At 49.7% G+C, this 14,676-nt stretch overlaps 4 protein-coding genes across 4 annotated transcripts; 3 read left to right on the top strand and 1 right to left on the bottom strand.

Annotated features, from left to right (window-relative positions):
• Positions 1-959: 959 nt before the first annotated feature.
• Aspvir_001912 (methylisocitrate lyase ICL2) lies at positions 960-4,384 on the bottom strand (the record flags this gene model as incomplete). Its single annotated transcript, XM_043273518.1, has 7 exons — positions 960-967; positions 1,023-1,276; positions 1,332-1,755; positions 1,812-2,224; positions 2,285-2,573; positions 2,625-3,270; positions 4,019-4,384. 7 exons carry the CDS (start codon positions 4,382-4,384, stop codon positions 960-962), a joined length of 2,400 nt encoding a protein of 799 aa, XP_043129453.1.
• A 1,528-nt stretch (positions 4,385-5,912) lies between these two features.
• Aspvir_001911 (Zn(II)2Cys6 transcription factor) lies at positions 5,913-8,158 on the top strand (the record flags this gene model as incomplete). The annotated part of the gene is made up of 2 exons (XM_043273517.1): positions 5,913-6,159; positions 6,216-8,158. The coding sequence occupies 2 exons, from the start codon at positions 5,913-5,915 to the stop codon at positions 8,156-8,158; spliced, it is 2,190 nt and encodes a 729-aa protein (XP_043129452.1).
• A 2,149-nt stretch (positions 8,159-10,307) lies between these two features.
• Aspvir_001910 (cupin domain-containing protein) lies at positions 10,308-10,787 on the top strand (the record flags this gene model as incomplete). The annotated part of the gene is made up of 3 exons (XM_043273516.1): positions 10,308-10,405; positions 10,464-10,695; positions 10,758-10,787. 3 exons carry the CDS (start codon positions 10,308-10,310, stop codon positions 10,785-10,787), a joined length of 360 nt encoding a protein of 119 aa, XP_043129451.1.
• Positions 10,788-12,405: 1,618 nt separating this feature from the next.
• Positions 12,406-14,528, top strand: Aspvir_001909 (serine/threonine-protein kinase; the record flags this gene model as incomplete). The annotated part of the gene is made up of 3 exons (XM_043273515.1): positions 12,406-12,985; positions 13,068-14,382; positions 14,441-14,528. The coding sequence occupies 3 exons, from the start codon at positions 12,406-12,408 to the stop codon at positions 14,526-14,528; spliced, it is 1,983 nt and encodes a 660-aa protein (XP_043129450.1).
• Positions 14,529-14,676: the final 148 nt, after the last annotated feature.

Here is a 14,676-nt window from a genome sequence, read left to right as displayed (position 1 = left end):
GAGTTCTGTTGGCATGGGCACTGCATTGCCGCGTCTCGACCGCAGCCGACTTGATGCGCTCACTACTGTCTGGTGTGTGTTGCGTTCGCTGATTTCCTTCCACATGTACGCTAGTCTCTATTCTTTTCATCTGTCGCAGATTGCCAGACCGTTACAAGTCGATTTCATCTGTTGTGCCCTTCGCCTCTACTTTGAGCAACGAGGATTTTCTGTATCTTTAAACCTAAAATCTGGATATTCTACGATACTTTCTTTTGGAACGTAGGGAGACTTGAATTCCGGAGTCTAAACAAATCCAGAGCCCACACAATCCGAAATTCCGACTGCATACGAGGGCAAGGAACGACACCGAAATTAAGACATGAGCGTCTGTACGCATGGTTCAAAACAAATACTGTTGCTTTATGTATAAGTCACTATACGCATACATCAACGGTGCTGAACGAATGTATCTAGGTATTATCCTGTCAGTACCTTAAGGTACCCAGTAAATTACTAGGTGTTTACCTGGACGTTGGCAGGTATCATTTCTTTCCTTTACCCCAGTTCTAGACCGATGTACGGAAGTAGTACACTAATGGAAATAAATGAAACCATTTTGGTCTCCCATGTACTCGGCACCTGACCCATCAACTCCGTAACTACATAGTAAAACTAAAACATGCTAGCCCGGTTTTGGTTTTGAGCTTAAATCAGCCTTGGGGTTTGTTTCTATTTGTCAATGGGAATAGTGCCTGAGGCAGGGTTCGTTCTGTATTCGTACCTTACTTTACGATGATAGATTAAAACCAAACATTGAAAGGATTCGTGGTATCCTGTAAAATTTCGAATAATGGTAATTATCGTTGAAACTGAGGGTACTGTCTAGATGAGTCTGGTGAACAATGGGAATTTTTATACTACAGCTGTCAAGCAAGTCGCCTAGCATTGTTGGAATCCGGCCATGACGGGGTATATGTTTAGAAGCCTGTAATTTGGATCGTTAGCATTGATTGCCAGGAAAAATGAAGGGGACAGCTCACCCTTCTCGGTGTTTCCCTCCCCCATGCTCTTACTGCTGCTGCTGCCGCTCTGGATGGCGCCCAGGATGCCGTCCATGTACGGCGCACCGCTCCATTTCTGGTGGGTGAGTACCTCGACACCAAGTTCCTTCTCGCGGGATTGAATCAGTCGCACGTAAGCGAGCATTCCCTCGTCCTTGAAGGCGCGTGACAGTTCGGTCGTGATTGTGGCATTGCTGTGCAGGCCGGCAAGGGAGATGAGTTGCAGGACAAAGCTACTCCAATTATCAGTTTCTGTCTGCATTGACAACCTATGGCTTTTCAACTCACCCGTGCTTGGCAAGATCCCAGACAAAAGACTTGAGAGATGCCTCGTCAAAGCCCTGGCCCATCCAGTTGAATGACGGGCTAAGGTTGTAGACCAATTTCTTCCCGGGGTATGCGGCCCGAACATCGCTTGCTAGGTTTCCAGCCTTCTCGACATTGGGGTCGCCGGTTTCAACCCACAAGAGGTCTGCATAAGGGGCGAATTCCTTGGCTCGCTTTGTCGCTGCCGGAAAGCCGGCACGGTAGTGGTAGAATCCCTCCCTGGTCCTGGGGATGTCACAAGACCAGACAACGGGTTTCTTTGTGTAGTCGCTCGCCAGAGCTCGGCGACGCGAGATAGACAGGTCGGGATTCTCTTGGACCTTCTTCTTGTATGCACCACGGGCAGAACGGGGCGCTCCTTCGGCTTCGAGATGTGCGTCGACAGCTGGCCCATTATTAGCCTCTACTCTTGCAGAACTGAGATATTGAGAATCGATATACCTTCATCAAAAGTGACAAGCTTGTGCTTCTTCACCCACTCCAGCTCAAATGCATCGACCTCTGCAGGAGCAGCACCTTCGCGCTCCATTGCTTGTAGGGTCTCCGCCAAAGGCTCGACCTCCTCGGCAACACCGAGGATGAACTCGTGATCACGCACATCGATGGCACTGCTAATCAACTTCCCACTCTCGGAATCCGTTCGAGCAATCACCAGATTCTCGACCCCCATCATGTCCCATTGGAAACGAGCCGCGACCAGTCTGTTAATGTGTTCTCCAATAGGCACAAGGACTTTCCCTGCCAGATGACCGCACTTCTTGCCGCCATGCAGCTGATCTTCGAAATGAACAGCCGCAGCACCGTTCTCCGCGAAAAGCTTGGCCAATTTGAGGACCGCGGAAAGACCGCCATGTCTGTAGCATAGACGTTGTCAGTTCGTGGATCATCAAATGCAGCATGGAGATGAAGCGCACCCAGTATCGCCATCTGCAACGATCGGTCTCATGTAGTCGACATATGGGGTCGACTTTCGCTGTTCCGGGGTCATTTTTCGCCTGGCATCCCATTGTTTGCGATCATGCATTTGTTGCGCCTTGAACAATCTCTGTACCTGGTTGGGGACGGTATTGTACGGGTAGTCGCCAAAGTCCGGAGAAACCTCATTCGTTGTAGTCAAGAGGGAGGAGCATGCCCATCCTGAGATATACAGCACCTCCTGGTTTGGAGCTTGCTGTGTCATTTGTACGGGATCGATTGCACCCACTTTGCACGCATTAGTCTTAGACCAAGGATCTCCATAAAGGCCCTACATACTGGTATGTACCGGCTTTCCCTCTGCTGCTCTCTCATTTAGCAGATTGAAGAGCTTACGAGCCATTAGAGAACTCGGATATGTCTGCTGTAAAGTGCCACGTTTGGTGACAACGTCCGCAGCCGAGTAGGGTCTCTTGATACCCTCGAACCGCGGAGATTTCCACCAAGCCTCTACATCTTTAATCTGTCGCTCATAAAGCGCATCCTCCGCAGCCCCAGCCTTCTCAGCGGTTGACAGCAATTGAAACGAGTCTGATGGCAAAACCGTCGAAACGGGAGGCTCGACGGTCGGCAGCGGAGATGATGACATCCGCGGATGACCGCTTGTGAATGAACGCAGGGCGAGACGAGAGGGACTGCCGGCAGTCGAAGGGAGAGTGGCAAAGCGTCGAGGAATCCGACGAGGAACTGACCGAAACATCTTCACAGTCCAAATCAAATTTCCGGTATGAACATGAGGGGGAACAAGAGAAAAGAAGAAACGATGGATAGACGAAGGTGGTGTTATGGGGAAGATCCTGGGGAGCTTAAGCCTTTTGGGAGGGATTGCTGGCGTCCCCGCCATTGGGCCGATCACCCAACCTCGGTCTGGGGCCCGCGACAGCCCGTTTGGCCCTGCAGCGGATTCCCCGCGGGCCGATGTCGCCTATTACGTCTTGTTTTTTCCGCATTTTGCAGGTTATTCTTAATAGTGACGAGATGCTCAAACCAACAGGTCCTTGAATTTGGGTTGATAAGTCTCCTTAAACATGGGTAAACGATTTATCTTGAGTACACAAAAGCTTCCGCAACTGGATAGCGATCAAGGAGCCAACCCTTCACAGGGAAGCCTTAATCTAGGTTATCTTTGCAGCTTGGCCACCAGCACTGAGTTCTGTATACGCAATCCCCCTGGCGTACGCTTCCCTCCCTTAGGAATCGATGTGCTCTGATGCTTTCTTTGGCTTGTGCTACAGCGCCATCGAGATGTCAGGCTCATTGGCTGCGCAGGGAAAAGTCAGGAAGTTCCTGAACCGCTGCCAATCCAACATCCACATTTCTTGAAAGTGCCTGTCCCGGATGATCTTGCAGTACTTCTCATGTCCCCTCTTCTGATCGTCCATCTGGCAAGTCTATGATATAATCAATGTTAGGCAAGTCCTCACAAGGCGCTTGTATCGGTCCTCACCTCGCTACAGTACGATAAAATGCCACACAGTTGACATTCCAGTGATGCTTTTTTGCCACAACTGTGACAACTTTTGTGCTTTGCGAAGCTCCTTGGCCATACTTGGACCTGATCATTGAGTCGGAGCAAGTCATGCAGGGATAAGGGTATGAGCTGGGTTTCTTTCAGCACATTGTCGCAAAGAGGAAATCGCCTGGAAGGGGATTCCAGCATAGGCAGTGCTTACCTTGATCGAGTAATGGTCGGTCACAATAACATCGATTGAGTTCCGGCGTGAGATATGCTTTCGAGCATACATGATGGCAACCGTACGTTCGTTCTTCAGACCAGGTGTCACAAAGGAGCGTCCTAGATCATGAGTATGAAAGACGATATGAAATGGCTCCTCGTTATAGAGACTGCAAGCCAGGAGTTTGAGCGGAAAGCCTTTATTTATCTTAATAATCTCGGCGAGTAGACACCAATGCCTTCGTGGTTCGATCACCTGGTCACTGACATGTTTATAGTGCTCTGGGTCATAGATCTGGTAATCCGGCAGGTCAAGGACTTTAGGGAATGAGACTCTATCGCGCAGATTTGCGTATTTGGCCATATTGCTGACTGTTTACCACTGGCGTGGAAGACGCCATATCTTTGAAGGAACGACAGGATTTATACAGTCCGCCAAGTGCTTGATACTTCATTCACAGTTATTTGCTTTGAACTTGAGTGAATGACAGATAATGGATCATCTTTTTGAAGCCGTCCATCATATTTGTCGGTCTCCACCCCCAAATCATTCATTTCAGCAGACTGTGAATGAAGAGAGTCAGTAGAGTGCCATGTCTAAAGGTACTCAAGTCTTGGGCTTTATTCATACTCGTCGAATCTTAAGCGACAGGGATGTTTCCATATCATGATCTGCTGCTCAGTAGTTTCTGTATCCAGCCTGCTCAAATATGGCGGATAAGAAAGAGCTAGAATTTGAATACAAGGAAATACAACTCTTCTTAATGTTCAACTCAATGAGATAATCATTCTATCCGAGCAGCTCTTCTATGACACAAGCCCTGAGACAAGTGCGGAGTCCTGCCTTAAAAGCCTAAAGGATCTCATGAGGGGTAAAACTGTAAATAACCCATCAACAACTGGCGAAGGGAGAGAAGCATCGAATAAGAGGCCAGGGATTACCTCACACGAGCCACTTTTGAACAGGCAAGGCCAAGAGAGTTGATCATCTCCAACTCCTCGTTAGACTTGCTGTCATACCTCAAATCCTCTTCTCCCTCCGAGTGGCGCTCTCCTTTGTACTATCTCTTTCCCGATGATTGGGTCTTGTCATAATCGCGGCAAGTATTCCACACTTCCGTCTAGGTGATGACTGACCCTGTTGAGCTGGCCCAATGATGGAGGGGGGAGTTGATTTGCTTCTTTCCAAGCTTCACAATGAGCAACAGACTGAATGGAGTTACTTCGACTGCTCCGACTCTACCGTGGAGCTTCTCCTGACTATTTCTAACAGAAGGTTACCGGTTGTTGTCTGTGTCCAGTTAAACAGTGGCTTATCGAGTCTGATCGCCGAATCTGCGTCCTCAACCCACTCCAGCAGTCGCCCCCGCAATCTGCATGTTTAGTGCGATCCTTATCATCTGGATGCGTTTCTCCTCACGGCTCGGGTCTCTCTCGAGGCCGTAGTTTATCTATCGGTTCTCAAGTGACAGCAAACTATTCTCCGGTCCTCCTTTCGATTTGACGGATACGGATGTTATGGCTTATCTATTGCTTTTGCCGCCTGCTCTGGAATCGTAATCCATCGTTATTCCTCCCTCTCTCAGTCTTGCCCTGCTCTCTTATTTGGGTTTCTGTCTCCTTCAGTGGATGGGTGTCTCCATATCTGCTAAGTCCTTATTGTCATTACCGCGAGCGGTATGGACAACATCAAGATCCCATCGCCTTCGACAATTCTAGACACTACTCCCACCATTCCTTCGTCCACCGAGACACTTGATTCGGCCTCTTTCATAAAAAGAAGCGCACCACGGAATCGAGCTACAAGAGAAGCCGTCACTAACAAGCCCAAGCAATCTAAAAGTCGAAATGGTAAAGTTCATTCCTATCACCTGTTAAGAAATCAAGCCTGGATGTCGGATCGGTGTAAACCGCACAAATACAGAATTGCGCAGAGCGCTGACTCCATTTCCTTTCACCGTACATTAGGCTGCATTACCTGCAAGGCAAAGAGACTAAAATGTGACGAGTCGAAGCCGACCTGTCTCCAATGCAAGAAGCGCAACGTGGAGTGTGGCGGTTACAAAAAGGACTTTAAATGGCGTCCATTCGAAGAAACCAACGTGGTCAGCAGAATTTCTTCTATTCAAGCCAGTAAGCGTAAGTCTGCAGGTTTGCAAGGTATTCATTTTCTAGCCACCGCTAAGATCTCTCAGGTGATCCGGCCACATCAGGCAAAGAAAGGAGGGCCAGTCGTTCAGTGCCGGCGGGCAAGGATCGTCAACCTTCGCCGGTTAGCGCTCGATCGTCCGCACCGACAGCATCCTCTCTGGAATCGAATGATGTTGCACCCATTCATGCACTGCAGTCAGACGATTCTCCTCCCACCGACTCACCACTTGCATTGACCCAGGAAAACCTCACATCCTGGAACGGTGGCATAGCTCATTTTCTGGACTTCAGTAATGCAGAAGACGAGCTCTTCGCGTCGTTTTTCACAAATAGTTCACCACTGGAACAATCTCCGCGGCTCTCCCATGTTGTACCCTCCGCCCCGGAGATCCATACAACCCCAGTACGAAGGCCACTGGGGCTGGCTTCGCAGAACACAGCTCTTCGACCGGGCAACTTGAGTTTTGCAGCACTTCTCGAAGAGGACAATAATAGAATAGAAGAAATAGCCCGCCATTCCGATGAGTATATTGATCCGTGGCTGGTAGGATTTTCGGATGGCAGCGCGCCGTCCGAGACCCCGAATACCCCTCCTATACTGACCAAGGAGCCAAATTTTGATATTGCAAGTCCCGAAATGTTGGTAGTGCAATTTGACAGGTTCACTTGCGGGATTTTATCTGTCAAGGATGGGTTAAACGAAAACCCCTGGAGGACTCTGATATGGCCTCTGGCTGGAGAAACTCCAGCCTTGTACCATGCGATATTCTCTATGACGGCTTTACATTCAAGCAAGGTCAATCCAGGCCTTAGAATGCACGGCGTGGATCATATGAGGAGAAGCATCACTTACATGGTCCAAGATATCCAGAATATGAGGACAGATGCTACTTTAGCTACGAGCTTGGCTCTGGCATTCGCGGACACATGGGACCAACACACCCGCAACTGTATCCAGCATGTACGTGGGGCCAAGGCACTCGTATCGCAAGTCCTACGCTCCAAGGTTCGGGATGCAAACGACATCGAGAGAATCCGGTTTTTATATAACACCTGGCTGTATATGGACGCAATCGCACGCTTAACCTCTCGGGACGACGAGGGAGATCAGGATATGGACTTCTCTATTTTCCAGCTGCCCCGCGACGCAGTTCATGAGATTGACCCCTTGATGGGCTGCGCCACTACACTCTTTCCGCTCATCAACCAGGTCGCCAGACTGATCCAACGGGTTCGGAAGACGGAATCAAATTCGATTTCTCTTGTCTCTCAGGCTATCGAGCTAAAAAGACTTATCGAGCAATGGGAACCACCGGAGTGGTTCGTGCCGCCGGAGGATCCAACATCCGAAGTACAGCACAGTATCCAGACGGCACACGCCTATCGTTGGGCAACTTTACTGTATCTTCATCAAGCAGTGCCCGAAATGCCTTCAGAACCAGCTAGTGACCTGGCCAAGCGTGTATTGATACTGCTGGCTACTGTTCCTTCGGGTTCCCGCACGACAATCGTTCAGATGTTTCCTCTTATAGCAGCTGGATGCGAGGCCGAACCAGGAGAGGATCGCCAGTGGGTTTTGAGTCGATGGAGAGCCATCCAGTCTCGTCTCATGATAGGGTCCATCGATCGATGTATTGAAGTAGTCCAGGAAGTTTGGTCTCGTCGTGACGCCATCGAGGCAGAAAAGCAGCGACGCCACGAGCGCGTGCTCAGCAGTTCCGATCCTCAGAGCAAAGCCGGGGCGGCGGGACGTAGGGGGCCGGGCTTAACATCCCAGGCAACGAAGGAACGAGCCATCAGCAGTTTCGCCATCCCTTCCGACCTAGCAGTATCGTCTAAGCCCCAATTTGTAGGCACTCGAAGAAGCTCTGCTGTATCGCCATTGGAAAACATCGAATTCGAGAAGACCGTTCGAGGTAAATTACATTGGGTCAGTGTCATGCAAGAATGGGGATGGGAAGGTGAGTCTTTATCCTGTTCTGCTTGACGGTTTGCATCGTATTTCATTCTTCGGTACCTGAGCTGAATTGGACTCTGTATTTTGCAGTGTTTCTGGGATAAAGGAAAATAACGAAATCGAAATGTCGATGTGTGCGATTTTCTACCGACGATGGGACATATTATTGTTTGCAGCGGAGCCCTTGACTCGGACTTGTTCATATGGCCTGCATTCTTTCGGCTTTTGGGACTGTTGCAATGCCGCAGGCGGCTGGCCTGATTTTGAGTGGCCTTCATTTTCTTTGTCCTCAAGTTGAGATGCCTCAAAGTCATTGCTGGCTAGATACGATCGGAGTGAAGCCAGATATGACTCGAGGTCGCTCGTGATCTTGACGGTTGACATTCCGACGAAGGAGCCAGGCATATACTTGTTGGAACCGTCAATATTGGGGATTTCGGCCGCGGTATAATCCAGGATGGACTTGGAATTGATGTCAGTTTGCGATTGGGTTACGGACTTTCCTTCTACTTGATTAGCATGGCGTTCAGAGTTGGTTGCAACGGCTTGCTTGCGGTTCATGTACTGAATGCTATACAGACTTGGCCTTTTTTTGGTGATTTGATTGCGTTGGGGCAACCACAAGAGGGTCCAAGTTGGAATCGTCTTTTCGAAGATGTCGCTTAGGGAACAAGGTCTTCTTTTGAACAGTTGCTCCGGATTTGCTTATGCAATGGGTTGGCGCATGGGCTAAACGAGCATGGGACGATTTGTTCACAGATCTTCTTTCCTACCAGGACGCGAAATGTGAAGGAAGAAACCCGGCTCTGATTCATAAGCAGGATTGAATTTGATTTCTCTACAACGAAAATGACTCAGCTCTGATAGTGATTCAAGAAGCGTCGATTCCACAAACCTGTTGATATATATAACATCTGCCCTCCAGCTGGTCACTGAAGCTGACTATAGAAGCACCGAAAATCGCTGCGAGAGATATCTCTTCGACTGTCACTTGCCGCAGACACTCAAGACCGGAGATCGCATTTATTCACCGTCGAGGGACTCTGGGGCTCTGGCATAAGGCGGTCTTTTTTCTACCGCTAGTGAGTATTAGTCGGTTGGATAGACAAAAGTAGGAAAATATGAGAGTACCCCCAAGAGGAAATGGGGGAAGTTTCTTCTTTTTAATGATCGTCCAGCCCACTAAGCAAATCACCCACTAGTCTCAGGTAGGTAATGATATATGGTGTCATCTCAGGTCTGCCATTAGTTGATGATTGATGACAGGCCGGTCTGACTAAGACAGTCCAGGACCAAGGGAGAAGTCATTTACATGGTTGCATGCAGGATGGTTGGTTCAGTTTGGGTTCTTGAATCCCATCTTTGTCGGCGGGGTAGATAGACAAAGCAAGCAGGGCATCTCTAGATCCTTTTCCTAAGGCAGATGAACGCAGTTCCTCGACTTTCTGGTTGTTCTGAGAGGCTTAGGTGACATCACTATTCTTTGAGATGATTGCATATTGCCATATTCATCTGCTGATTGCTGGATGGGATAGGGTGAAACAGCTGGATGTGGGATTCACAGATGTTATCGGGACGTGCTCCGCAGATAGGCAATTGGGAGGAAAGACTAACCAATCCAGGCAAAATTGTCCAGGACTACGGAGTATGGTCCGTAGGTATGGAGTACCTAGTTTCTGGTACTGTAATTTGTAGGCTGAGACCTTGGTTTTACCTCCCTTGAAAGGTACCTTGGATACTCTGTAGATACCTCAGGCTGTCCCATTACCGTACGTTGACAGTTGACTGTACGGTTACTGATAAGTATAGAGAATGATTTAAGGTACTGATAGATAAGGAATACCCCTCATCACTCGACCCCTCACCCTCACGCCTTGAGAATCTCTGCTGAAGTACTCCGAACCTCGAGATGAATAACCAACTGGAGGAATCGTATCCGATTGACCATGGCTAGATCATTTGTTTCGTGAAAAGTTGTCGCTGGGCTCCCAGTGTGGTAACTGGATCCGTTTGTTCGCATTGCTCTGCTTTTCTATCCTTGTAGAGGGAGAATGGAACTTATAGATCCTATATATATTGCGATATCAGGACTGAAAATCAACCGTTTGAATATCTCAGCATACGCAGTATAGAGTAGACGCATCTTTCATCTGTACAGATACCCCTATCCATCACCAAAATGGCCGTCCCGTTCAGATACCACGCCAAAGCCCAGTCCACGTTTAAGCCACCACTGATCGCAAACGAGAATGCCTTCCTAGGCGATGTGTACTCGAGGTATTATTTGACTCTAACAATTCCCTCCACTCAAGCTGACATGATCTCCTCCGTAAAGCGAGAAAGAGAACCCCGACAAGCCCATATCGGCTGGCTTCTACCGCCTGGAAAAAGGCACCCCGCTGGTGTATGAATACACCTACGACGAGATGAAGATCATCCTTGAGGGGCAGTTTGAGATTGCGGATGAGACGGGGCAGAAGGTGACGGCTTTGCCGGGGGATGTTTTTTATTTTCCCAAGGGGGCGAAGATTACGTTTACGACGGAGACGTATGGGTTGGCGTTCTATGTGAGTTTCTTTCTAGTTGGGTTGAGGTGCTCTTGGATCGGTACTAACTGCGGTCTTTGTAGACTGGACAGAGGAAGCGGGGAGGTGCCTAGATGGTGCCCTAGGATGGATGGATGGATGTGGTCCGTGAAATTACCTGCATAGCGTGGCTACAAGTACATCACGTCATAGACCACCTTGAATAATCGATGGAATCAAAAGATCTCAGCTAGGCAGTCTCAACGCTCTCGAGCCCTCTGGGGCGACAGGATGCTTCCATGTTTTCCTGGTAATATCCCGCTGTACCACTAGTTCAGCTTCTAGGGAATGTGGAACCATGGAACTGCCATGCTCAAAAGAGTAATTTGCTTATTCTAGGCACCTCATGTAAACAAGGATAATTGTCGCACGGGCTGATTTTTTGTGCAAAACCCTGTTGGAATGCCATTCATTCTTGGATGAGCCTAAGTCTAAGGGCAACTGCAATCCACTACTGGCATAGGAATGTATGTAATTGTCTCAGCAATAATGAATAGGCGAGCAAGGATAAACAAAGCCATTCAGACATCACAAGCTTCAGGTGAAACTTCAATTGTGATCAGATCTCATCCAGACCTCGTCGGTTGTCGATCCAGCCCAATTCGTCTAACAATCAGAGGATGACTTGCAGGACGTCCCGTATTGTTAATGTCGGACAGATCCTGGCGCTCCGTAGTACGCAGACTAAGCCGCCAGATTTTAAACTCCGAGACTGACTCCATATCCATTCTGATCCCAGAACCTCCAGCACTCCAATCACAAGCACGAGAAACTCCGATAAACTCGTGCCCCCTGGGTTCAAGGCAGGGGTCAATCGCTAAATCTTGCTCATCGTATCTAATGGGGTCTCGAGGGATCGTAGCCTTACGCCTTGGACAAGGGAGTTACCGGGGCAACTGTCATGCTAGAATAGGAAGAGGGGTACGGATCGAGATGATCCTGTTAACTCGGAAGCATCTCGTTGGCTAGAAAAATCCAGGTGGATGAGTGGCTGGCTGTTAATCATTCATGTTCCTGGGGATGACGGAGGAGGGGGATACGATGAGATCTCTTTCTGTTCAGCTGAAGCATCATCAGCAGCAGTCGAGAGCTGAATCAGGCGCAGCAGACATTCACGATCCTTTCAAAACGGGGGCGAAGGGCGAATCACGTTTCCTTGTCTGGAGTGTCTGTCTCTGACTCTCTTGTTGTCGCTCCCCTTTCTTCTCTCCTTCTTTTCCTCTTCCTTCTTGACTCCCCACTAAATAATAAAAAAAAAGAAACAAAGCCATTCTTCCCTGCACTTGACTCCCGACCGAAGCTCCCCCCAGAAGTGGCTTATTTCTTGCCTTTGACGTCTCTTCCTTCCTGTTCCTGTCTATCATCACTTTGCTTCTTCCTTTACGCCATACTTCCAGAGACATTTGCAGCTTCTCTCTCCTCTGTTCCTTTGACTCCTCCAGACTAGATTCCTCCCAAACTACTGCCCGACTACCTTAGCTTCCTTCTTCCCCACCAACCAAGACTGATAGCTGCCATACTGGGCCTTAGTCTACCCCGTTGGCGGAGGAGTCTCGCCTCGCCCTTATCGCCTCAGCCAGGTCCAGAGATCAATTGGGCACATTTCTCTTTGACACTGGTTCACTTCTTCTCCCTTTTCTCTCTTTCCTTTTCTACTCCGGCCTCCATACTCGCTTGGCGAAACTTGCGGCCATGATGACCCTCGATACCCCTCGTGAATCGCCAGAGCGTCACGGTCTGCGTCTTCCAAATCCCCCTCCTCTCTTGCATACCCGATCGGGCAATGAACCTTTCGATCGCCCCTCGACACCCGCAGACAATGGCTTCACCAGTCCTGCCCAAACCCCGCAGGGCAGTCCCAGCAAGAATAGAATGCCTCCCGGCGCCATTGACCTACCTAATGTCTTCGAAAAAGCGATGAAGCTCACTCCCTCCTCTCCCACCAAGAACACCTTCAACCATTACAACCATCCCATGTTTGCTCCCCCCAAGGGATCGCTGGACGACTTTAGCGAGAGTGTCATCCGCCAGTCACCAGGAAGTCCCACGCGCAAATCGAATAAAGAAAACACTCCCCCGAGTCCTCTCAAAATAGCCAAGGATCTAGGCCCGAATCCCACCGCCGCCGCAATTTCTCGTCATGAGCCATATCAGCAGAGAGATCTGGACACTCTCCAGAGGCGCCAGGTTCAGATGCGTGGCTTGACGCCAGAAGAGATGGAGAAACTGCAGAGCCCCAGAGTTAAGCGATTGGTCAACGTAACTCAACTATGTAAGTGTATTTCCTGTGTGACGATTTGCGCATAGACGCCCGATTGGCCTCAAATAATAACGCATTTGATTCTTTTGCCCAGACTTCCTCGACCATTACTTTGACCTACTCAGTTACGTCCACAACCGCCAGACCCGCTATTCCCAATTTCGTGCCGCCTACCCCGATCCTCCTGCAACCCCGATTGACGATTACGAGCCAGCCCTCCTCAAGTATCTGGGTCGCGAGCGTGCCCATCTTCGCAAGCGTCGCACCCGTTTGCGTCAGCACGACTTTCAGATTCTGACCCAAGTCGGGCAGGGTGGCTATGGACAGGTCTATCTGGCACAAAAGAAGGACACTCGAGAGGTGTGCGCGTTGAAAGTCATGAGCAAGAGACTTCTGTTTAAGCTGGATGAAATCCGTCACATTCTGACCGAGCGAGACATCTTAACAGCGGCCAAGAGTGAATGGCTCGTCAGATTGCTCTACGCTTTCCAGGATGATGAGCAGATCTACCTCGCAATGGAGTACGTGCCAGGCGGTGACTTCCGCACCCTGCTCAACAATACTGGCGTCTTGCACAATCGCCATGCCCGATTCTACATCGCGGAGATGTTCAGCTGCATCGACGCACTCCATGCGCTGGGGTACATTCACCGCGACCTTAAGCCGGAGAACTTCTTGATTGATTCAACGGGCCATGTGAAGCTAACGGACTTTGGCTTGGCGGCGGGGATGCTGAATCCAGGAAAGATCGAGTCCATGCGTGTGAAGCTGGAGGAAGTCGGCAATACCCCGGTTCCCTTTGGTCGCCCGATGGAGCAGCGAACTGCAGCCGAGCGTCGTCAGGGATACCGTTCGCTTCGAGAGCGTCAAGTCAACTATGCCAAATCGATTGTTGGTTCGCCTGACTACATGGCGCCCGAGGTATTGAAGGGTGAGGAATACGACTTTACGGTTGACTACTGGAGCTTGGGGTGCATGCTCTTCGAAGCCTTGGCTGGATACCCGCCCTTTGCGGGTGCCACGGTTGATGAAACATGGCAGAACCTGAAGAATTGGCAAAAGGTGCTCCGGAAGCCTGTCTACGAGGATCCCAACTATTTCCTTTCGCGACGCACCTGGGGTCTCATCACCAAGCTCGTGGCGGCCAAGGAGAACAGAGCCAAGAGCATCCAGGAGATCCACGCGCATGACTATTTCAGCGAGGTTGACTTTAGTCGCCTGCGCGAGCAGAAGGCGCCATTCGTACCAGAGCTGGATTCAGAGACAGACGCCGGCTACTTTGACGATTTCAGCAACGAAGCAGACATGGCCAAATACAAGGAGGTCCACGAGAAACAGCGTGCACTTGAGGAGATGGCCGAAAGAGAAGAGAAGATGAGCAAGGGGTTGTTTGTTGGGTTCACATTCCGGTATGTTCCACCCTATTCTGCTGGGAGAAGACGTTCATATTCCTAACAACCATGACAGTCATCGCAAACCCGCCGTGGATTCGACTGGCCGAAGCTCGCCGCGGAAGCCGATCGCTACCGACGGGTCGTTCGGAACCATGTTCTAGACGAGACGAAGCCCCTGCAAATGTCCTTTCTCTTTGCGTACGAACGTATTCTGGCATCGAGCTGGATCTCGAATTGACCATAATCAAACCGGTTTTGCGGCGTCTCTTAAATGGTTTTCTGTATGCATACTCATCGGTCACCAAATGG

This window comes from Aspergillus viridinutans (assembly GCF_018404265.1).
Source record: "Aspergillus viridinutans IFM 47045 DNA, scaffold_10, whole genome shotgun sequence".
Classification (NCBI taxonomy): Eukaryota; Fungi; Ascomycota; class Eurotiomycetes; order Eurotiales; family Aspergillaceae; genus Aspergillus; species Aspergillus viridinutans.
This window is presented reverse-complemented; position numbering and strand designations above follow the sequence as displayed.